This window comes from Nicotiana tomentosiformis, chromosome 2, assembly GCF_000390325.3.
Source record: "Nicotiana tomentosiformis chromosome 2, ASM39032v3, whole genome shotgun sequence".
Taxonomy (NCBI): domain Eukaryota; kingdom Viridiplantae; phylum Streptophyta; class Magnoliopsida; order Solanales; family Solanaceae; genus Nicotiana; species Nicotiana tomentosiformis.
This window is the reverse complement of record NC_090813.1, coordinates 25,173,905-25,197,686: the sequence shown is the minus strand read 5'-3', so window position 1 is coordinate 25,197,686 and position 23,782 is coordinate 25,173,905. Positions and strand designations below refer to the sequence as shown.

General features: G+C 38.6%; 1 protein-coding gene and 1 non-coding gene across 2 annotated transcripts; one reads left to right on the top strand and one right to left on the bottom strand.

The window, feature by feature from the left end:
- Positions 1-18,112: 18,112 nt before the first annotated feature.
- On the top strand, positions 18,113-23,087 carry LOC104121300 (uncharacterized protein At5g01610-like). Its single transcript, XM_009633260.4, has 3 exons — positions 18,113-18,397; positions 21,827-21,881; positions 22,540-23,087. The coding sequence occupies exons 1-3, from the start codon at positions 18,311-18,313 to the stop codon at positions 22,908-22,910; spliced, it is 513 nt and encodes a 170-aa protein (XP_009631555.1). The 5' UTR covers positions 18,113-18,310; the 3' UTR covers positions 22,911-23,087.
- Positions 23,088-23,186: 99 nt separating this feature from the next.
- Positions 23,187-23,257, bottom strand: TRNAG-GCC (transfer RNA glycine (anticodon GCC)). The gene has a single exon. It is a non-coding gene; the product is annotated as a tRNA-Gly (tRNA).
- Between the last annotated feature and the right edge of the window lie 525 nt (positions 23,258-23,782).

The following is a 23,782-nucleotide window of genomic DNA, read 5'->3' as shown; positions in this document are numbered from 1 at the left end:
TAATATTAACCGAATATTTCTTCATACTCATTTTCTTACATAACAACGAAACCAATCTATCGTACTCCATTGTAAGTGGAACCTAAGCAATACACTATGAAGAACAACTATAGCGTACTGAGTTATTCTCCACGACAACCTCACCCCCCAATATAATGCAACCCTAATTTTTTGCTTGTTGGACATTATGATAAAATGTAAAATATGTTAAGCAAACAAATATTTCGGAAGACCTAAAAGATCCTGAATGGATTTTTAACGAAACAATGAAACTCCTTAAATAAGCAAAAAACCAATTCGGGAGTACAATAATTGAGGGTATAGCGCATGCATAAATATGCTATATATGTAGCGTGTATTATGCATGCGCGATAGCCTCAATTATTGGTGGGTCAGTAAAGTTTAAATATAGCGCATGAGACTATACCTTAACGGACAAACGTGCCATTAAAGTATAGCGTATTCAACTCATGTGTTTTATATAAATTGATCATCAATTGATTTTTTCACCTATTTTTATGCTTTGAGTCCAAAAAAAATAACACTTTCGTTCCGGACTCAAACAAACTCAAAGAATTTTATATTAGCAATAGGCATTTTTCTCAACCAAAAAAAGAAAGTTTAATTAGCGAATGACTCCATTATTTCCCTAAAAAAATCTGAATAATATATGCTTTCCAAAAGTTGGTAACATCCTCTCTAGGCGCATTAAGATTATAAATTCTGACTAAACCATATAAAATGAACAAAAATATGGAATCATGTCATTGGTAGTTTGCTGGTGAATACTAAATTAAATTCGAAATGGTCGTTTTATAGCTGTAAAATCAAGTTCTTTTCCATTTCACATGGTTCCTTGTCTTCTAAATCTATGCTAACATTATAATTTAATTGGATATTATAGTAGTAGTTGTTTTTTCTCATTTGATATATAATCTCTAGAGTCTAGATCATTTAATTCCAACTATACGACTGTTTACTCTTCATATTAACTAAAAAAAATGTCATATTAATTATCCATTATTCTTTGGCATGCATTCAAAAAGAAAAAGTCAATATATATATTTTTTGTTGGGACTAACAAATGTTTGGTCAAAGTTGTCTCCGTGTAATCTATATGTTACGGGTACGACCCCTGAAAACAATTATTAATATTTGTATTATGGTAGGTTGTCTATATCACACTCCTTGAGGTGTGCCTTTTCTCCAAACTCTGCGTGAATGCGGGATGCCTTGTGCACCAGGCTGCCCTAGATGTTGGTCAAAGTTTGATGAAATAATTACTAGTAGTATCATTAGAAACTGTTGGAATCTGGAAATTTCAACCTTCCATTGTCAAACAGGAAATGCAGGGTTCTTTCTTAGATAGGCTCTCCCGGAGGCTGGAGATCAACAGCTTCAAGTTTTTGGGTTTATTTACCAAAGAAGTTTTCAAACATGGACTATATATGTGATAGTGATGTTACATTTGATTTTAGAACACTGTTTGGATTGGGATGGATAACAACACTAGTCACGTGTGATTTCTCTTTAATTTAGTCGGGTTCGTGACCCCATGTAGACTAGTATACTCACGTATGAATCAAATATTTAAATTTTATGGGTTTAACCTTTAAATTTTTTAGTATTAAACTTATATTATATTTTTAAAGTTATGAATTCATGTCTACTATCTATTGCAATTTTAATGAAATTTTAGATATAAATTTATGCTTCTCTTCGAAAGTTACAGGTTAAATTGAAATCCGTAACTATAATGTTACATCCGTCCCAAGTTTACTTTGACCATTCTCCATAAAAATATTAGAATTGATACAATGTACAAAAGCAGGGATGATTCTTGAAAATCTATTTAAAACCATTTGCCAATTTGTTGCATATTAAATCCGGGCCTATATATGTTTGGTGGTTAAGTGGTCAAACTCCGTATCAATGGGGTACATGGTCCTTATAATTAACTAGCTAGCAAGTTGTAATTAAGTTATTTTATTTTTCACATTGACGATGGTTATATTTTGACAATAGATAAGTCTTGTATATATTGCAAACCATTCTATAACATGTCAACTTGTACATCCATTCCAATTCATTCTAGATACGGAAAAGGGCCAACAAAATTCCTAACGTATTGAAAATAGTTCAAAAATATCTTCCGTTAATTTTTTTGGTCCGCAAATACCCCTAACGTTTATTTTTGGGCTCAAACTTACCCCTATATCTAACAGAAGGGCCAACAATACCCATAACGTATTGAAAATGGCTCAAAAATACTCTTCGTTAATCTTTTGGTCCACAAATGCCCCTAACGTTTGTTTTTGGGCTCAAACTTACCCTTATATCTAACAGAACTAACCTGGTCAATTTTTTGACTTTAACTTCGCCATGTGAAATTTTCTTAACCCGTCACGTATATTATTTGTATTAAATAAACTCACTTATATCTTTTAAAATACCCAACGACCCTGACCCGCTCCTATATATTTGGACGGTCGGCTAAAAATAATTACATTGGCTAGTTAAATATATAAAAAATATACATTGATTATATATAAAAATATGTATATTATACATTAATATTTTAATATATATTTTACATGATATTATTTTTAGGAGAAATTATACGGTGTAGTTTTTCCCTTCAAATTTTGCAGATCTTAACAAGTTTAACAAATATAAATTTTAATTTGCAAACGTAAAAATGATAATGTTCTCTTTATATGAGTCTAAAGGAGAAGCAAAGAAACGGATAGAAAGGAAATTATTTAAAACCTTTAATTATATACATATCCAGGTTAGTTCTGATAGATATAGGGGTAAGTTTTAGCCCAAAAATAAATATTAGGGACATTTGCGGACCAAAAGGTTAACATAGGGTATTTTTGAGCCATTTTCAACACGTTAGGGGTATTGTTGGCCCTTATGTTAGATATAGGAGTAGGTTTGAGCCCAAAAACAAACGTTAAGGGCATTTGCGGACCAAAAGATTAACGGAGGATATTTTTGAACCATTTTTAATACGTTAGGAGTATTGTTGATTCTTTTTCGTTCTAGATATATTACTTTGTTTTCTTCCTTATTCAAGAAAGTGACCGCGTTGCTGAGGATGGGGGGCATTATATTAAAAACAACCGATGTTTGCATCAAAGTAATAAATACATAACATGTATGTTATATAAAAAAGACTTTATGTTATTCAAGAAAGTGATCACACAATTTACTGCATTCTTACATATTAAATTGCTTGATTTGACCAACTTTATGTTGTATTAATTGTCAAAAAAGACTAGTAGGCATAAATGAGAATGGTGGGTTACTAGCCTTCTAACATGCATGCATGTTTAGGAAGAGGAGCACTTTTAAGGAGTGGGCGGCCTCTAAACTTCGCCATAACTATCAAACTTCCGGCGATTTGAATATACAAGAGGACCACCCTTTTTGATTTCCTCTCTATAAATAAAAACTAGTAATTAAATGGATTCATTGCCCCTTCTACAATTTTATTTGGTCCAATATGTACTAAGATTATGACTTTGAGAGACGGCATTTCCATTCAATTTCAAAGAAACGGAAGCAAATGACATTTCACATCCATTTTTTTTTCTTTCTCTCAAGCTTAAGTACACAATATTACATACCTTGAAAAGGAAAATTAACATTTGCAACCTTCTCCTTGCAAGTACTAAGTTTTTTTGGAAATTGTCTTGTAAATAAGTATTTATACGCTGATGACAATTGTGTTTGTGTGAACCTCAATGTGTTCAAAACTCAACCATAGAAATAGAATAAATGAGAAATTTACACGTAATACAACTTATTTAGTACTTAATTAAATAAGTTACAATTACTTTTAGAAAATTATATAAAATATAATTTATTTTAATTTATAACTTTTTATATCCCTAATATCTCTCTTGAGATTCTCTCTCACCTAAAAGGTATTTATCCATATTAATTTTCTCTCAATTTCTCCATTAAAAGATTCGGGTATATCTTAATGTCCCTAACATCTTTCCTCCCTTTTACGTATATCATATATCACCCCCCCCCCCCCCCCATCCTTCCTCTACCCCACTGCAATTCTTCATACTCCATTATAGTATATTTTTTATCACTTAATTTGGCTTCTCTGTACAATTACTACTGATATATAGTAGTGTTACGCCCCAAAACCGAGGAGCGCGACCGACGCTCAACCGAGTGAACCCGCCCGAGCAAGCCTGTTAGATATTTTCTACCCAACTCACCCATGATCAAGAAAAGACATGATCTCATTAATTAGACCGTAGGAAGTTCATGCATACAATACTAAATCGTTTCATTAGTTACTTCACTATTAAGTCTCAAAATACACAACATAACTTGTTTGACTTTTCTAGCACCCATGTACAAACCCACATAGTGTCTACGGAGCCTCTAAAAGATACAAAAGACTCTATGATAGTGCCGGCGATAAGGCCTCGGCTATACCTTGAGACGTGATAATAATATAAACAAAAGATACAATACGTGACCCCGGGATGAAGTGGGGCTCATCAAGTCTGCTGGGAAGAAGAAGTGCCACTATCGTTGATCAACATTACTTGCTATGTAACCACATGCATCCATTTAAAGATGCAGCGCCCCCGACAAAAGGGACGTTAGTATCATCGAATAGCACTAGTATGTATAGCTAAACACCATCTCAATAGAATGAATAATAATGCAAGGAGGAACAATCAAGAATTCAATAAGAGCTTCAGATAATATTAAAGTATCAAGTTAAGGATCACATAAGTTTTCAAGTCAATTTTCATGTTATTAGGTTGGGTGATATTTAGTGCCGATATTCCACAATTCACAATACCACCGTATTCTTACACGAAATCTGATCACGACCCGATCGGCTAGGTCGTCTCACTTGAGACATCAACCATAATCACAATTTTAATTATCATTTTCAGCACAGTCACCACCATGTGTGCGGCATGATGTCCGATCACGACCCGATCGGCTAGGCCGTATCAACCAAGACGTTACCTTTTTCAGTCAATCATCTCACATCATACTTCTTTCATATCTTTTTGATTCATTGGCACTAGTGATCAAGATTACAAAGTCATTCTTGGCACTAAGCCGTATTTTATAGTTCCAGTTCCCTTTTCCACATTCAAATATCATTATCATTATCAACAACAATAAGGCTTCCCATTCAAGACATTAAATTCACATATGAGCAATTTGGGGATCGTAGGCACATAGAGGCTTTTCATACAATTTGGCATAACAACCTTTATTCGATCTTGACATGAAGTCTTAACATTTCTAACACATATTTCATATTTTGAACACATCTTCAAATGGCAAGATGACACGATGAAGCATTTAGAATAAATATTGAACATACATCCTTCAACATAACCACATTAGGAATAGCCAATTCAATAATGATCAAGGACTTACACCAATTATATGAACATCGTGGGATTTGATTCTAAGAAGAAGGGGGTTTAGCCAACATACCTCAATTCAGCTTCCTTTAAACTCTAAAACGTTCCGAAATTCTTAACACTTCGATCTATTTTAGAAATATAACAAGTTGGACCAAATTAGGAAGATGGTCATGATTCTAGCTCTTTTGAGCATATTATTAAACACTAGGTGTGCATCAATGTTTTAAGGCCCTTTTTGTGGAAGATTACATCATTCCCCAACCCATTCTCTACCATTTTTAGCTCACAACCTTTTCACACACTGCAAGAATACATGCATGCAAGACAACAACTCCCCACACTCAAGAATTGTCTCTCTAATTATCCCATTTTTGTAAATTTTTGAAATTTAGAGCTAGGACAAAGATTCTTACCTTTAGGATGAAGACTTCCTTTGTTAATCCTCAATGATTGAGCAAGAATTGATGGATAAAAGGTTGAAGGTTTCTCCCCCATTCTAAGAACTCTCTCTCACTCTAAAAATATCAGAAATTTGCTCAAAATGGGCTATGGTATCTGTTTTAACGAAGAAGGGTCAGGTTTAAAAGTACCAAAAATGAAGCCCCGGAACCGGATATGCGGTCGTATATGCGACCACAAAATGAATATGCGGTCCGCATATCGGTCACACAATTGCCTTCCGGAACTGGGCAAATCTGACTCAGTTTGTGGTCATTATGCGGCCCGCAGACCTGTTCTGCGGTCGCATAATGCACCGCAGAACCTCCCTTCAAAAAATTCTAAAACTGGATATGCGATCATAGTACGGCCCGCGAAATGGTTATGCGGTCGCATAATGGGCTGCGAAAATGACATAAACATGACCCAGAAAACTGCCTCACTCTGCGACCATTATGCGGTCCGCAGAGTGATTCTGCGGCCGCATAATGGGCCGCAGAAATGCCTATTTCTGCCCAACATTTTCCTTCAACTCCCCACACACTATTCAATCCAAAGAATTTCTTCTATTATTAGCCTCCACGCCTGCCCCGGCATCTCGGAACCCCGATTTTTAGAAAAATTTTCACGTGGCTTTACAAGTAGTATATTCTATATTCTATATTCTATACATGATATTATATACTTATATATGTGTATATAGTATAACATAAATTAAAGGTAGACTGTAATAAAATTATTCTATGTGAGATTTTAAAAGTATTACTTAATATTTATATATTTTATAATTACTATGATATATATGTATTACACATTGTGTATTATGTGTTTATATAAAGTATAATTGTTAAACCTAATAACTCTTCATGTTTCTTGAAGATGATTTTCTCTAATTAAAATGATGTTGATGGTGATGAATTGACGGTAGGAAATTCCTACAGTAGGAAAATATTCCTACGATAAGTATATCAAAGTTGGGAATGAAATTGAAAGAACAAAAGAATCCCAAAATGTAGAACCTAGTTTAACGGAGGATGCAACATATTTTTATGGAGGATGCCTCCTAGTGATGAGATAATATTATCATGGTAACCTAAAGCATTTATAGTAATAATCTTTAATTAACAAAAAAGAGAATTTTAAGGGACTAATTATGGATACGTTTCAAAATTAGATTCTTTTTTTATAGGTACATTGCCGTATTTTAGGCTATATGTTTTATACATTTATTATGTTTATGTTGTAGAATATGTTATTATTTTAATTGTTGTAAATTCTGGAATATTTATGAATTCATACGTAAACATGAAAAAATCCCAAATAGAATTAGTATGAAGTACAAATTCTAGACGGCCCTTATAAAAGGATAGGTAATTTATTGAAACCAGTTACACTATTTTGAGAATAGAATTTTTTTCTTAATTAATCTATAGATCACGGGGTCAAGCCGTGAAAACAATCTTTAATATTTGTATTAGGGTAGACTATCTACATCACAACTAGTGTGCCCCTTTTTTAATTGTAGCTATAAATAAATATAATAGGAATGAGAGCGAGTTAGCGAGTCAGCAAGATAGCTGTTTTGAGGGCAGAATCAGAGATCAAGGGGGGGAAATATAGAAATTATAGGGGAAAATAAACGAAGAAGGGAAATAAAAGGTACTGTGGGGAATGATTGTAAATGATATGATCCATTTGACCGGAGATTACAAGATTAGTAATAGTAAACATAGGAAATCATTTACAATTATTTTCTATCATTCAAATTATAACAACTTATATTGTATTATTTGCTCGAAATGAGAAGTTGAATAAAACTTAAAGCCGTAATAACAAAATTAACAAATAAAATATCTTTAAATTTTATACATAATGTGGGTGTATTTTCAAATTTTCAAATAGCCTGTCCTCTTATTTTACAAGTGTTCTATCTAATGCCAAATGGCCTAAGAAATATATTAGTTGACTTCTTGCATGAAGCCTTAAAGCCAAGTGTTGAAGGGCTTTGACAAGTACAACAACGACCCAGTATAGTCCCACAAGTGGGGTCTGGGGGAGGATAGTGTGTACGCAGACCTTACCTCTACCCCGATGGGGTGAGAGGCTGTTTTCGAAATACCCTCGGTTGAAGGGATTTGACAAGTGGCTATGCAAATCTACCACGTGTCTTCGTGCATGGAAGACTAGGTACACTTATTAATATTAAAGCCAAGTGGACTAATATATTTGGACATGTGTTAAAAGACTCCCCACACTCGTCATACATGCAACCTCCCTAATTGCCTATAAATAGGTTGTGGATTAGTGTCACAATCCAAAACATAGCATGTCGTGATGGCGCCTAACGTGATACTAGGCAAGCCGATACTTCAAAATACTTCTAACATTTTTAAATGAAAAATAAGAATAACACAGATGTAAATCATCAAAACCCTCAAAACTAAATAGAAAGTCAAAACTCAATATGGAAATTCCCAACATCGGGGTGTCACTGAGTACATGAGCGTCTATACAACACAAGTCTATAAATACTGTCTATGAAAGACTAAAACTAAGTACATAAAGCTGAAAGATAGGGAAGGAGAGACAAGGTCTGTGAACGTCGGGCAGCTTCCTTGGAATCTCCAAACAATCAAGTTGGGCAAAGAAATCAACACCCACCATGTCCGGAAATACCTGGATCTGCACACAAGTGCAGATTGTAGCGTGAGTACAACCAACTCAGTAAGTAACAAGACTAAATAATGGACTGAAAGTAGTGACGAGCTCCATAGATATAGTTCAATTACAGAAATTACAACATAGAAAGATAGACATGCTTTCAAGTTCAACAATTAAACTCAGTGCAAGTAAGATAAATCAACTCTGAATGGTGTGAGGAATACGGCCTCTCTATATCTAAATGCCAATGTGCATGCTGTATGTAATGCACCACATTAGAAGTTTCGTGTACTCACACTCTCAGAATAATCAATCACGCAGTACTGTATATGACAAATCTAGCCCAGGGAATATCATCCCAAATATATATGTATATATCGACTGACAGTCAGTCACTCAGTATTGTATAAGGCCAATCCAGCCGAGGGAAGATCCATCCCTAAATATAAATGTTTCGGGCAAGATCCATGCCTAGGGAAGATCCACCCCTCAATATAAATCAACTACACTCACTGTGGGTGTGCAGACACCGAAGGTGCTCCTTCAGCCCAAGCGCTATAACAAACCGATCATGGCATAAATCAATAAAACATGATGCGACGTGCAACTCGATCCCATAAATATCCTCACAATCAAGCCATCGGCCTCACTCAGTCATCAACCTCTCTAGTCTCTCGGGCTCTCAATAATCATGATAATTCGCCCAAACAATAATGATATAATGTATCAATAATGAACAATAGAAACTGAGATGTAATAATATGCAAGTAAAACTGTGACTGAGTACAAAACAATAATTTAGTAGATAATTCAACATGTATACGACCTCTGTGAGTCCCTACAGTGCCAACACAAAGTCTAAACATGATTTCTACCATGATTTGCAGTTCAATTTCTATAACACATGGAGAATATACGGATAACAACAGATTTTTCAACTATTCAGTTCCATGGAATTGACCAAGTCATAATTTCTACGGTGCACGCCCACACGCCCATCACCTAACATATGCGTCACCTCAAAACCAATCACATGATACATATTAGGGGGTTTCATACCCTCAGAGCCAAATTTAGAACTGTTACTTACCTCAAACCGTGCAAATCCCTACTCCAACATGTTCTTTCCTCGTGAATCGGCCTCCAAATGCCTCGAATCTAGCCACAAATAGTTGATACAATCAACACGAGCTAAAGAATTTAATTCCATAAGAAAAATACTAAGTTATTAATCAAAAGTCAAAAATCGACTCAAAATCCGCCCCCCGGGGTCCACATCTTGAAATCCGATAAAAGTTATAAAACCCAAAAGCCCATCCAACCACGAGTCCAACCATACAAAATTTACCAAAATCCGACACCAAATCGCCACCCAAAACCCCAAATCAAACTCTCCAAATCTCTAGCCTCAAATTCTCAAATTCCACCTTAAATAACCACAAACTAGGTTGGAAATTCAATGGGGAAACAAGATTATTGATTAAAAATGAACACAAGTGACTTACCTCAAGAAACGCCTCGAAACTCCTCTCAAACATCGCCTTAGACCGAGTTTGAAATTCCCAAAATGAAAAAAATTCGCGAACCCTTGAATTTAAATGTTTTGTCCAGTCTTTTCGTTCCTGCGGGCACTTAACCGCATTTGCGGTTCCGCTTTTGCGAAAAACCCACCGCTTCTGCGGTTTTGCCAAGGTTGCACTGCCTCCACTTCTACTTTCGCCCTTTCTCTTCTGCGAACTCGCTTCTGCGAGAAGCAGTCCGCTTCTGCGAACACCAGTGCATTTGCGACCCCCTTCCGCATCTGAGATCACGCAAGTGCGGAATTTCCCTCGCACATGCGGCCACTGCCCCACTCTTCCTTTTTCCGCTTCTTTGCTGCCATGCTCGCTTATTTGAGCTCGCACCTGCGATCAAAAATTCGCATCTGATATTGCACGAGTAGACTTCTTACTTCAGCAATGCACTAAGTCTCATTTTGATCCGTTAACCATCCGAAATCAATCTGAGGCCCCCAGGACCTCAACCAAACACACCTACAAGTCCTAAACAAGATGCGAACTTAGTTGAACCCTCAAATCATCTCAAACAACATCAAAAACATGAATCACACCCCAATTCAAGCATATTGAAACTAAGGAAATTCCAACTTCTACAAACGACACCGAAACCAATCAAATCACGTCTGATTGACCCCAAATTTTGCACACAAGTCACAAATGACACCAAAGATCTATTCCAACTCCCAAAACTCCAATCTGAGCCCGGTAACCACAAAGTCCACTCTCGGTCAAACTTTCAAATTTTCAACTTTTATCATTTCAAGCCTAATTCAACTATATACCTCCAAATCACAATCCGGACACGCTCGTAAGTCCAAAATCACCCAACAGAGCTAACGGAACCATAAAAACTCCATTCCGAAGTCGTTTATACATAAGTCAATATACGGTCAATCTTTTCAACTTAAGCTTCCAACATTGAGACTAAGTGTCTCAATTCATTCTGAAATCTCTCCAGATCCAAATCGACTACCCCGGCAAGTCATATAACAACTATAAAGTACAAAATGAGAAATAAATGGAGGAACGACTACAACTCTCAAAATGACCGGTCGGGTCATTACATCACCCCCTCTTAAACAAATGTTCATCCTTGAACGGGTCTAGAATGTACCTGGAGTCTCAAATAGGCATGGATATCTCATCTGCATCTTTCGCTCGGTCTCCCGAATAGCCTTCTCAATGGGCTGACCTTTCCACTGCACCTTCACTGAAGTTATGTCCTTTGACCTCAACTTTCGAACCTGCCAATCCAAAATGGCCACCGGCTCCACATAATAAGTCAAATCACCATCCAACTAAACCGTGCTAAAATCCAAAATATGAGACGGATCGCCGACATACTTCCGGATCATATAAATATGGAACACTGGATGCACACTCGACAAACTAGGTGGCAAGGCAAGCTTGTAAGCCACTTCTCTGATCTTGTGAAGCACCTCAAATGGCCTAATATACCGAGGGCTCAACTTGCCCTTCTTCCCAAACCTCATTATACCTTTCATGGGTAAAACCTTGAGCAGTACCTTCTCCCCAACCATGAAAGAAACATCACGAACCTTCCTATCGGTGTAACTCTTCTGTCTAGACTACGTCGTGCGAAGCCGATCCTGAATCAATTTAACCTTGTCCAAAGCATCCTGAACCAAGTCAGTACCCAATAGCCTAGCCTCACCCAGATCAAACCAACCCACCGGAGATTGACATCGTCTCCTATACAAAGCCTCATAGAGAGCCATCTGAATGCTTGACCGGTAGCTATTGTTGTAGGCAAACTCCGCGAGTGGTAGAAACTGATCCCAAGAACCCCCAAAGTCAATGACACAAGCGTGTAGCATATCCTCCAATATCTGAATAGTGCGCTCGGACTGTCCGTCCATCTGAGGGTGAAATGTTGTACTCAACTCAACCTGGGTGCCCAACTCTCGTTGTACCGCTCTCCAAAATAGTGATGTAAACTACGTGCCCCGATCTGAAATGATGGACACCGGCACACTGTAAAGACGAACTATCTCATATATGTAAATCTCAACCAACCACTTCTAAGAATAAGTAGTCCCAACTCGAATGAAGCGCGCGAATTTGGTCAGCCGATCCACAATCACTCAAATGGCATCGAACTTCCTCGAAGTCCGTGGGATCCCAACTACAAAATCCATGGAGATCCGCTCCCATTTCCACTCTGGAATCTCTAGCCTCTGAAGCAACCCACCTGGTCTCTGATTCTCATACTTCACTTGTTGACAGTTAAGGCACCGAGCTAAAAATCTCACTATATCCTTCTTCATTCTTCTCCACCAATAGTGTTGCCTCAAGTCCTGGTACATCTTCGCGACACCCGGATGAATGGAATACCGCGAATTGTAGGCCTCATCAAAAATCAACTCACGTAGCCCATCCACATTAGGTACACAAATACGACCATGCATCCTCAATACCCCATCATCCCCAATAGTAACATCTCTGGCATCACCGTGCTAAACCGTGTCCTTAAGGACAAGTAAATGAGGATCACCATACTGGTCTGATGCGATCATATAAGGAAGACCAAAAAACCACACAAGCTAGAACCTAGCTGGGCTCCGAAACATCTAATCTCATAAAATGGTTGGCCAAGGCCTGAACATCAACTGCAAGAGGTCTCTCACCAACATGAATGAATGCAAGGCTACCTATACTCACCACTTTTATACTCAAGGCATCGGCCACCATATTGGCCTTCTCGGGCTGATACAGAATGGTGATATCATAATCCTTTAGCATATCCAACCATCTCCACTGCCTCAAATTTAGATACTTTTGTTTGAACAAGTCCTGGAGACTCCGATGATCTGTAAATACCTCACAAGACACACCATATAGATAGTGCCTCCAAATTTTCAATGCATGAACGAAAGCAGCCAACTCCAAATCATGAACAAGGTAGTTCTTCTCATGAGGCTCCAACTAACGCGAAGCATAAGCAATCACTCTACCCTCCTACATCAAGACACACCCAATACTGATCTGAGTAGCATCACAATACATTATATGAGAACCTGAAGCTGAAAGAAAAACTAGAATTGGAGTTGTGGTCAAGGCAATTTTGAGCTTCTGAAAGCTCTCTTCACACTCATCCGACCACCCGAAAGGAGCACCCTTCTAGGTCAATTTGGTCAAAGGCGATGCAATAGACGAGAAACCCTCCACAAAACGACAATAATAACCGACCAAGCCGAGAAAGCTCCGAATCTCCGTAGCTGAGGACGGTCTGGGCCAACTATGAACCGCCTCAATCTTCTTCGGATCCAACTGAATCCCTCACTGGACAATACGTGCCCCAAGAACGCCACTGAACTAAGCCAAAACCCATACTTGGAGAACTTGCCATAAAGCTTCTCATCCCTCAACCGCTGCAACACAATCCTCAAATGTTGGGCATGCTCCTCCTAGCTACGTGAGAACACCAAGATATCATCAACGAATACTATGACAAACGAGTTGAGATAAGGTTGAAATACACAGTTCATCAGATGCATGAATGTTGTTAGGGGGTTGGTCAGCCCAAAAGACATTACAAGGAACTCATAATAACCATAACGGGTCTTGAATGTCGTATTTAGAATATCCGAGTCCCAAATCTTCAACTGGTGAGAACTAGACCTCAAATCAATCTTAGAGAACACTCTTGTTCCATGAAGCTGGTCAAATAGATCATCAATGCGCGGCAAAGGATTCTTATTCTTGATTGTAACTTTGTTCAGCTGCCTATAGTCGATGCACATCCGCATAGTACCATCATTATTCTTCACAAACAGAACCGGTACACCCCAATGTGACACACTAGGCCTAATAAATCCCTTATCAAGAAGTCCTTGAAGATACTCTTTCAATTCCTTCAACTCAATTGGTGCCATACGATATGGAGGAGTAGAAATGGACCGAGTGCCTAGCACCAAGTCAATACCAAAGTCAATATCCCTGTCAGATGGCATGCCCGACAGGTCTGTAGGAAACACATCCAGAAAATATCGCACCACCGGAACAGAATTAATAGTCAGAGAATCAGCACCAACATCCCTCACATAGGCCAAATAAGATAAACAACCCTTCCCAACCATCCGCTAGGCCTTCAAATATGAAATCACTCTGCTCGGAACATAGTCTAGAGACCCTCTCCACTCAATCCTTGGCAACCCAGCCATCGTTAACGTCACGGTCTTAGCGTGACAATCCAGAACAGCATGACATGGAGACAACCAATCCATACCCAAGATCACGTCAAAATCAACCATGCTAAGCAAAAAGAGATCAACTCTAGTCTCCAATCCCCTAATAGTCACTACACACGACCGATATACATGGTCCACAATAATGGTGTAGATACATGAACAGATGAAACTAAGAACTCACGGGGCATATTCAGATAATGAGCAAAATATGATGATACATACGAATATGTCCTCTATCGAGCAATATCGACCATCTCGTCGAAAGTAGTACCAGATACCCTCTCCCGAGTCATAAGCAACCACAATTGATATGTGAGGCCATTAATGAACCTCATAATCCTCTCCCTATCAGTGGGAACCAACCAAACTGCGTGACGAGTCAACTCTGAAAACCTCATCTCGTATTGGGTCACAGATATGCCCTCCTGACGAAGTTGCTCCTCCCTGCGATACTGCGGCACGAACTTCTCCAAGAAGTGAACTGAGAACTCAAACCATGTAAGTGGTCCTGCACTGACTGGTTTGTGCCTCTCATAAGCCTCCCACCATCTGAAGGCAGCCCCAGTAAAATGAAAAGTTGTGAATGAGACCCAACTGGTCTCCAGAATACCTGTCGTGCGAAGAATCCGTTGGCATCTATCCAAAAAGTCATGGGCATCCTAAGACTCAGCCCCACTGAATGCTGGAAGCTGGAGTCTCCCAAATCTCTCTAGTCTCATCTGCTCATCATTAGTCATAATGGGACCCACCTAGGCCTGAGCAGCTGTAATCGGTTGGGCAGGTACTACCCTCGGTATCTGAAGTCCCTGCACTACCTGCTCTGGAATACGGGCGACGGGAGTATGAGTACCTCCCCTGGCCTAAGAAGTGGCTGGTGCGGCCTGAGCCGAAACTACCTGAGCAAGGCCAGTGCAAACAGTCAATATTTGGGCCAAAGCCTCCTGAAGCCTGTAATCAAAATGGGCACAGTTGGTGCCTGAGCTGGCCCCACTGGCTCAACCACATCCAGAACCTGCTCCTGAGCTGGAGCAACTGGTGGATCAGTAAGTGTTGCTCTAGTTGTTGTACGAGCTGCACCTCTGCCCCTACCGCGTCCCCTACCGCGACCTCGGCCTCTCGTGGCCCTAGCTGGTGGTACTGGTGGTTGGTTGTCCTGTCCGGTAGCACGTGTTCTCACCATCTGTGAGAGAATAGAACAACATAAATTTAGTGACCGGAATTAACAAATTCGCATGACAAGAATACAAGAATGTGAAGTTTCCTAAGGGTTTGACAGCCTCTCGAAGATAAGTACAAACGTCTTCGTACCGATCTACAAGACTCTACTAAACCTGCTTATGACTCGTGAGACCTATGTAACCTAGGATTTGATACCAACTTGTCACGACCCAAAACTTAGCCCGTCGTGATGGCGCCTAACGTGGTACTAGGCAAGCCGACACTTCAATATACTTCCAACACTTTTAAATAAAAAATAAGAATAACACAGGTGTAAATTATCAAAACCTCAAAACATGATAGAAAGTCAAAACTCAATACAAAAATTCCTAACATCGGGGTGTCACTAAGTACATGAGCGTCTATACAACACAAATCTAGAAATACTGTCTATGAAAGACTAAAACTAAGTACATTAAGTTGAAAGATAGGGAAGGAGAGACAACTATTCAGTTCCATAGAATTGACCAGGTCATAATTCCTACGGTGCACGCCCACACGCCCGTCACCTAACATGTGCTTTACCTCAAAACTAATCACATGACACATATTATGGGTTTCATACCCTCAGAACTAAATTTAGAACTGTTACTTACCTCAAATCGTGCAAATCCCTACTCCAACACGCTCTTGCCTCGTGAATCGGCCTCCAAATGCCTCGAATCTAGCCACAAACAGTTCGATACAATCAACACGAGATAAAGGATTTAATTCCATAAGAAAAACACTAAGTTATTAATCAAAAGTCAAAAGTCGACTCAAAAGTCGGCCCTCGGGCCCACGTCTCAAAATCTAATAAAAGTTACAAAACCCGAAAGCCCATCCAACCACACCAAATCGCCCCTCAAAACCCCAAATCAAACTCTCCAAATCCATAGCCTAAAATTCCCAAATTCCAACTTAAATACACACATATTAGGTGGAAAATTCAATGGGAAAACAAGATTATTGATTAAAAATGAACACAAGTGACTTACCTCAAGAAACCCCTCGAAAATCCTCTCAAAAATCGCCTAAGACCAAGTTTGAAATGCCCAAAATGAAGAAAAATTGAGAACCCTTGAATTTAAATGTTATGTCCAGTCTTTTCGCTCTTGCGGACACTTAACCGCATCCGCAGTTCAGCTTTTGTGGAAAACCCACCGCTTATGTTGTTTTTCCAAGGCTGCACTGCCTCCGCTTCTGCGATAGCCCTCTACAGAATCGCTTCTGCGAGAAGCAGTTTGCTTCTGCGGACACTAGCGCATCTGCGACCTCTGTCCGCATCTGCGACCCCTGTCCGCATCTGCGATCACGCAGGTACGGAATTTCCCTCGCACCTGTGACCACTGCACTCTCCCTTTTTTCCGCTTCTGCGCTTCCATGCTAGCTTCTGCGAGCTCGCACCTGCGATCAAAAATCCGCAGGTGCGATTGCACCAACAAACTCCTTCCTTCAGCAATGCACTAAGTCTCGTTTTGATCTGTTAACTATCTGAAATCAATCCGAGCCCCCCGGGACCTCAACTAAATACACCTACAAGTCCTAAAACATGATACAAACTTAGCCGAGCCCTCAAATCACCTCAAACAACATCAAAAATACGAATCGCACGCCAATTCAAGCCTGTTGAAACTAAGAAAATTTCAACTTCTACAAACGATGTTGAAACCTATCAAATCACGTCCGATTGACCCCAAATTTTGCACAAAGGTCACAAATGACACCACAGACCTACTTCAACTCCCGGAACTCCAATCCGAACCCGATAACCATAAAGTCCACTCTCGGTCAAACTTTCAAATTTCCAACTTTCGCCATTTTAAGCCTAATTCAACTATAGACTTCCAAATCATAATCCGGACACGCTCCTAAGTCCAAAATCACCAAACGGAGCTAACAGAACCATCAAAACTCCATTCTTGAGTCATTTACGGATAAGATAACATTTGGTCAACCTCTTCAACTTAAGCTTCCAACCTTGAGACTAAGTGTCTCAATTCATTCTGAAATCTCTCCGGATCTAAACCGATTACCCCGACAAGTCACATAACAGCTATAAAGCACAAAATGAGCAGTAAATTGGAGAAATGGGCTACAACTCTCAAAACGACTGGCTGGGTCTACAATTAGCCATCATACTCACTCAATTCTCAACCGAGAATTCATCTTGCTTCTTCCTTCTTTATAGTTAACTAATCATTACTTCCTTCCTACAATCATTACCTATTATTATTAATTCTTCTCTCCAATCTTTCAAACTCTCTGGATTTATTATTTAATTTTGCTGAATCTTGTATTATCTAAATAAATAAAGGTATGCTTGTTTAATCACGGGGAGACATTTCACACTGCTGAAATAGTTTCTTAGGATAGTGCCTAGCACGACTCAAGCCAATTGGTGTATTTTCACTCACAAATAATATTATTGTTTAGAGTATTATTATTATTTTCATGTGTCATTTCCCTACACATACATCTATATATAATTTAGTGATCGTCAAGTTATATATATTTTTACTTTAATTTTTAAAGGTAGTTTGATGTAAAATAGATATGGATAATTATTTACAAACTAGTAACAACAGCTAAGAAGAATTACGCAAGTAGAAAATGAAGAAAAAATTGCTGTTGTTTGGTACAGATAGTTGGCGAAGAATATTCTCCCCAAAACCCCCCTCCTTTCTCTTCTCTATCTATCTTTGAGCTGAGCTGAGAGAGAGAAGAACAACCCGACGACGAAGAAGACTTGTTTACTCTCTCGACACAGAGAGATCAATATAGACTTTCTTCTTAACTTTGCAAACTTGTATAAATGGATCAGATATTGAACAAGTTGGGTTCCTATTGGATAGGTCAGAAAGCCAACAAAGAGATCAATTCCGTCGGCGATGACATTAACGTACGTCCCTTTTTCCCTATTTACTTCTTTCCCCAATTTGCATTTCTCTACTTTATGGGTTTTTGAGCACCACTAGGGTTTACTGTTTACGCCAATAACCAATTCTGTTTATGTCTGATTTCCCGAGGATTTAATTCCGGGGTAGCTTAAACTACTTTTTGTTGGAATCACTAGATAGCACTTTCGATTTGATTGATTTACCATTAAAGATTAACTTTTTATGGTCACTGGTGGTGATATATGTACCCTCCTTTTGAATATACTTAATTAGAAGTTTATTCTTCTTAATTGCGTTTTTCTCTTTTAAACTGTTCTTTTTTGTGAGCTTGTTTTTAGGGAAATTCTTTCAAATTTAGTCTCATACCTCTAGAGAGAAAGGAATGGAAAATTAATGTGATAATTATACATATGAGTGCAAACGGCATGGTGATAAAAAGTTTATTTAAAAGACATATGTCATGCATTTATTGGTTTGGCGGAAATACATATGCTGGTAACTTTTTTCCTGTGACATATTGTTGCTTGTCTACAAGTGAAGTGCCTTTGCTTGTTTCTCTAATAAGTACATTGCAACATCGTTTATTGAGTTTAATCATGGAGGGATTACTTCGATTTTGTACTCCATTTGAACTGAACTTTAAGTGAGCTTTCTATCTAAGCCATGGTTTAGCTACTGATATGTTTGAGTGACATGAGGTTCTCCTGTATCCGATCTCACATACAGACGAATCTCTGAGGGAATATAGGCAGTAAGCTTCGTAGTTTCTTCATTAAACACATAGTTGGTGACATCATGAGGGAAAATACCTGCTGGAATGTCGTATTCCTTCGGCAAATGTCACGAGGCTTTTGCATTTTTCCTAAGAATCTATTGTTGAGTAGGGATGACTGATGAATGAGCTGCTGAGTATGCTGGCATTTGGCAAAATAATAGCAAAGGAAAAAGGAGGTCAGGACTTGTACTCATGGGCATCCTTAGATAATTACCGGAAAAATGAAGCATCCTCCCCGTACTGATGAGCATCCTTAGATGATTACCGGAAAAATGAAGCATCCTCGAGAAATGAATCAGTGGTGTTCCCTATGAGTAAACGAAAAATTTGATATGAAAGATTTTTTGTGTATAACGTTTGAGAATGCAAATTCGTAAAAAATATATTTGGATTAATCAAACCATCCAGCTAAGCGCCTTAACCTGCTTTTCCTTTCAAGAGCAGGATGTATGAGGAAATGACTCTCTAAATAGCGGGAAATAGATTATGAACAAAGTGATGCCACAAAGATCTCATTTTTTTCTCATAGTCCAACACAAAAACCGCAGCTTGACAAACTTTTAATAAGTCTTGTTACCTCCCATATGTTAGTGTTTTACTTATCAAGTTTTGGGCCAATACTCTATTCTTTCCCATGAATTTTTCTTCTCCTCAATGTTGCAAGGCGGGGCTAGACAGATTAGTATCTTTGCTGTAATCATCACTTGTTTAATTGTAGACAAAGATTGTTGGAGTGCTTGGGCATAAACTTTGTTGAATGACATCCTCTTTCTTTCCATTATTGCATTCTTGGATTTCAAAGCACAAGAAAATTTCTTATGCAAAACGGTAGAACACATGCTCTGTGTCTTGACCTCCTTTGTTATTACAATAAGTGCACAATCAACATCCGATCATGCCATAGATCCCAAAGGCTGAAGCTTTACTGATGAATAGGAACTTATTTCCTGAAAATCTAGGTATAATGCTAGGATATGCTTTTCTTCTCCTTTTTATTATACAGAACGATGCGTATTAGTAGTATGAAAAACATTTTACTGATGAAAGTACAAGATCCATCTTCAAGTTCCTGCACTGGTGAAACTATTAATTGAAATTTATGTAATAAATTAAAACAAGTTCCAATTTTATTCAAATATTGATGAGTGTCAATTTGTTTTTGAGTTGAGACTATTTAAGTAATACATGCCCTAACCAAAAGAAATATGTTTACTTTTTTTTTCAAGTAAAACAAAATATGTTTACTACGTACGAGGGTGATAAGACTCGGGTGAGCACAGTGGGAGGGGACTCGGAACACTTCCTGGTTATGATGGGGCTACATTAGGGGTCAGCCCTCAACCCATTTCTGTTTGCCCGAGCTATCGATGCACTGACGCGTCACATTCAAGGGGAGATGACGTGGTGCATGTTATTTGCTGATGATATTGTATTGATTGATGAGACGCGTTGTGGCGTTAACGAGAGGTTAGAGGTATGGAGACAGACCTTAAAGTCAAAGGGCTTCAAGTTGAGCAGGACCAAAACAGAATACTTGGAGTGCAAGTTCAGTGGCGCGACTCAGGAAGAGGACGAAGACATGAGGCTCGATTCACAAGTCATCCCTAGGAGAGATAGTTTCAAGTACCTTGGGTCTATTATACGAAGGAATGGAGAGATTGACGAGGATGTCACGTATTGGGGCGGGATGGATAAAATGGAGGCTCGCTTCCAGTATTTTGTGTTATAAGAATATGCTACCAAAACTTAAAGGTAAGTTCTATAGAGCGGTGGTCAGACCGACTATGTTGTATGGGGCAGAGCGTTGGCCAGTCAAGAAATCTCATGTCCAGAAGATGAAGGTGGCTGAAATGAGGATGTTGAGGTGGATGTGCGGGCATACCAGGTTAGATAAAATTAGAAATGAAGTTATCCGGGACAAGGTGAGTGTGGCCCCTGTAGAGGACAAGATGCGGGATGCGAGACTTAGATGGTTCGAGCATGTGAAGAATAGAGACACTGACGCTCCGGTGAGGAGGTGTGAGAGGCTGGCATGGGAGGGCCAACGGAGAGGTAGAGGCAGGCCAAAGAAGTATTGGGGAGAGGTGATTAGGCAAGATATGGCGTTGCTCCAGCTCACCTAGGACATGACCATGAATAGGAAGATGTGGAGGATGAAAATAAAGGTAAAGGGTTAGGTGGCCGAGTGTTGTTCTTGTTTGTAGCAGTAATTTTGATACACCAGTTGGTGCCTTTCGTGTTTTTTTTTGTATCCTTAGACTTCTGTTACTAATTGTTGTTGTCTTTTGTTTTAGTTTCTTGATTGCATTACCTACTGCATAGTTTTGTATTTTTACTTCGGTTGTCAGATCGGTTTGCTTGTTATTGCACTTCCCCTCTCCCTGTCATGAGCCGAGGGTCTACCGGAAACAGCCTTTCTGCCTTCTTAAAGGCAGGGGTAAGGTCTGCGTACATTCTACCTTCTCCAGACCCCACTTGTGGGACTACACTGGGTATGTTGTTGTTGTAAAATATGTTTACTAATTTGCAATTTGCTCGGAGAAACCATTTGATTATATTTTATTGATTTTGTTGAGATCGCTTCTATGCATGGAATTTATCCCTTCTCGTCTTCTTTTTACATGTGTCTGAGACTTCTTCCCCTTTTTAAAATTAGTCCTTGCAAAGCAGTATTGAAGGAGGAAGCAAATGGCTGGTGAACAAGATTAAAGGTTAGTCTTCCTCCTCATTACTCTTTTAGCTCCTTTTGTCTTCTCTAAACTTTTACGTCCAACTCTGATGCTGTCTGGATATTAGCGTGCTAGCAGGCCTCCCCCTAGTAAACATTAGGCTGGCGCGGGAACAGGGAAATAAAATGTTTACCTTTTACTTCTTGTGTGGTGTGTCTCATGATGTGTAGGATAGTGGATATTCAGGCTGCGGATTAAACTCGCTTGTGATAAACCATGTTGAATGTCCCCAAAAAAACTCTCTTTCAATCAACAAAATGAGAAATGGGGGAGAAGGAAAAAAGAGGTCTTTATTGAAGAGATAGGACTAATGCAGAACACATCAAATTCTAGTTTTATCTCAGGAAAAATCAATTCTTTCTTGAAATGAAAAAGAAGCTAAGCTGTTTACCTGGATGTTTCGACTAATTTACTAGTTAAATGTTTGATTTCTTAAAAAGTATACCCAAATATTTTCTCATATAGAATTCTTCATTTACTCGTAGAAACAACATTGATTAATTTAGTTGAAGATGCTGTCATTTTATTGGTAATAATCTAAGGACACTCGTCAGTGAGTGCTCTCTGTCTCTCTCTCTCTTATTCCTTTGCCAAAATAGTCAGGAGCTAACTTATCGCCTGCTTTGCATTGGATTTGCAGGAAAAATGCAAAAGCCATTGCCAGAACTGCTGAAGGAGTATGACCTTCCAGTAGGCATCTTCCCTCGTGATGCCACCAACTATGAGTTTAATGAAGAAACCAAGAAGCTTACTGTATATATTCCCTCAGTATGTGAGGTTGGTTACAGGGATTCATCTGTATTACGCTTCTCCACAGCTGTTACTGGGTACTTGGAGAAAGGAAAGCTAGCCGACATTGAAGGAATGAAAACAAAAGTGATGATGTGGGTAAAAGTTACTGCTATTTCATCTGAAAAATCAAAGCTTCATTTCACGGCTGGCTTGAAGAAAACCCGTAGTAAGGAAGCTTATGAGGTCTTGAGAGATGGAGTCGCTGTAGATAAATTCTAATGTTGTCAACTTGCTATGAATACTGAGATTGTTATCTATCTGTAAAGCCTTGAGGCATGTTTGAGTTGTTGTAGTTACGACTTCTCTGTGAAACAGTTGTGTGAATAATTTTGAATTTGGATTAAATTGTAATGTCAATTGCAAACTTACGAAACATAAATATGTGGTTAAACCAGATTTGGCATGTGTCAAAGTTGAGTGTCTCTTTTAGTTGGGGATCGTATCTATCTAGCTCTGTTTATTGTCATTGTCAAAAATAGTAAACAGAAAGAGGAATGCACCAGCCGGGAATCGAACCCGGGTCTGTACCGTGGCAGGGTACTATTCTACCACTAGACCACTGGTGCTGTCATCTATTCATTCTCGGGACATCCTATTATATACATAAGACATTTGTAGTGCTAATACTAGGACAAGACATTTTAAAGAAGATGAGGTTGTTATAGAGCTTAGGTATTAGGATAAGCAGTTGGAAAAATAAAGATAACAGATACCAAACTTCTTTTTCATTGATCTTCCTGATAGTGCAAAGCTTGATCGTTTTTTTGTCAATTTTTTGGAGTGAACTCTCAGCCTAATGAAAGGATAAATATATACTGTATTTGTTCCGGTAATGCACTTTTAATATATAGTTTTGCAAAGCGAAGCCGTCCCAAATTCAATTTCCCTGAATAGTATTTTCTCGGTCCGTTGAGCGGTAAGTATTATTATATGATTGCATAATTGAAATGATAAACCAAGCTTTGGAACTTAGAGATGTATAATTTTTTTATATATCTGATGTTTAATGAATTATTCCTTTAACTAAGCCTCATTTAACCTTTATTGAATAACTCGAACAAAGATCTGAAAATGGAAATTATACTCAATAC

Excerpts from the sequence above, each read along its gene's own strand:
- LOC104121300 (XM_009633260.4), top strand. The coding sequence starts at position 18,311 with ATGGATCAGATATTGAACAAGTTGGGTTCCTATTGGATAGGTCAGAAA. Across the intron at positions 18,398-21,826 it reads CCGTCGGCGATGACATTAAC|TCCTTGCAAAGCAGTATTGA; the intron begins GTACGTCCCTTT and ends TTTTAAAATTAG. Across the intron at positions 21,882-22,539 it reads GCTGGTGAACAAGATTAAAG|GAAAAATGCAAAAGCCATTG; the intron begins GTTAGTCTTCCT and ends TTGGATTTGCAG.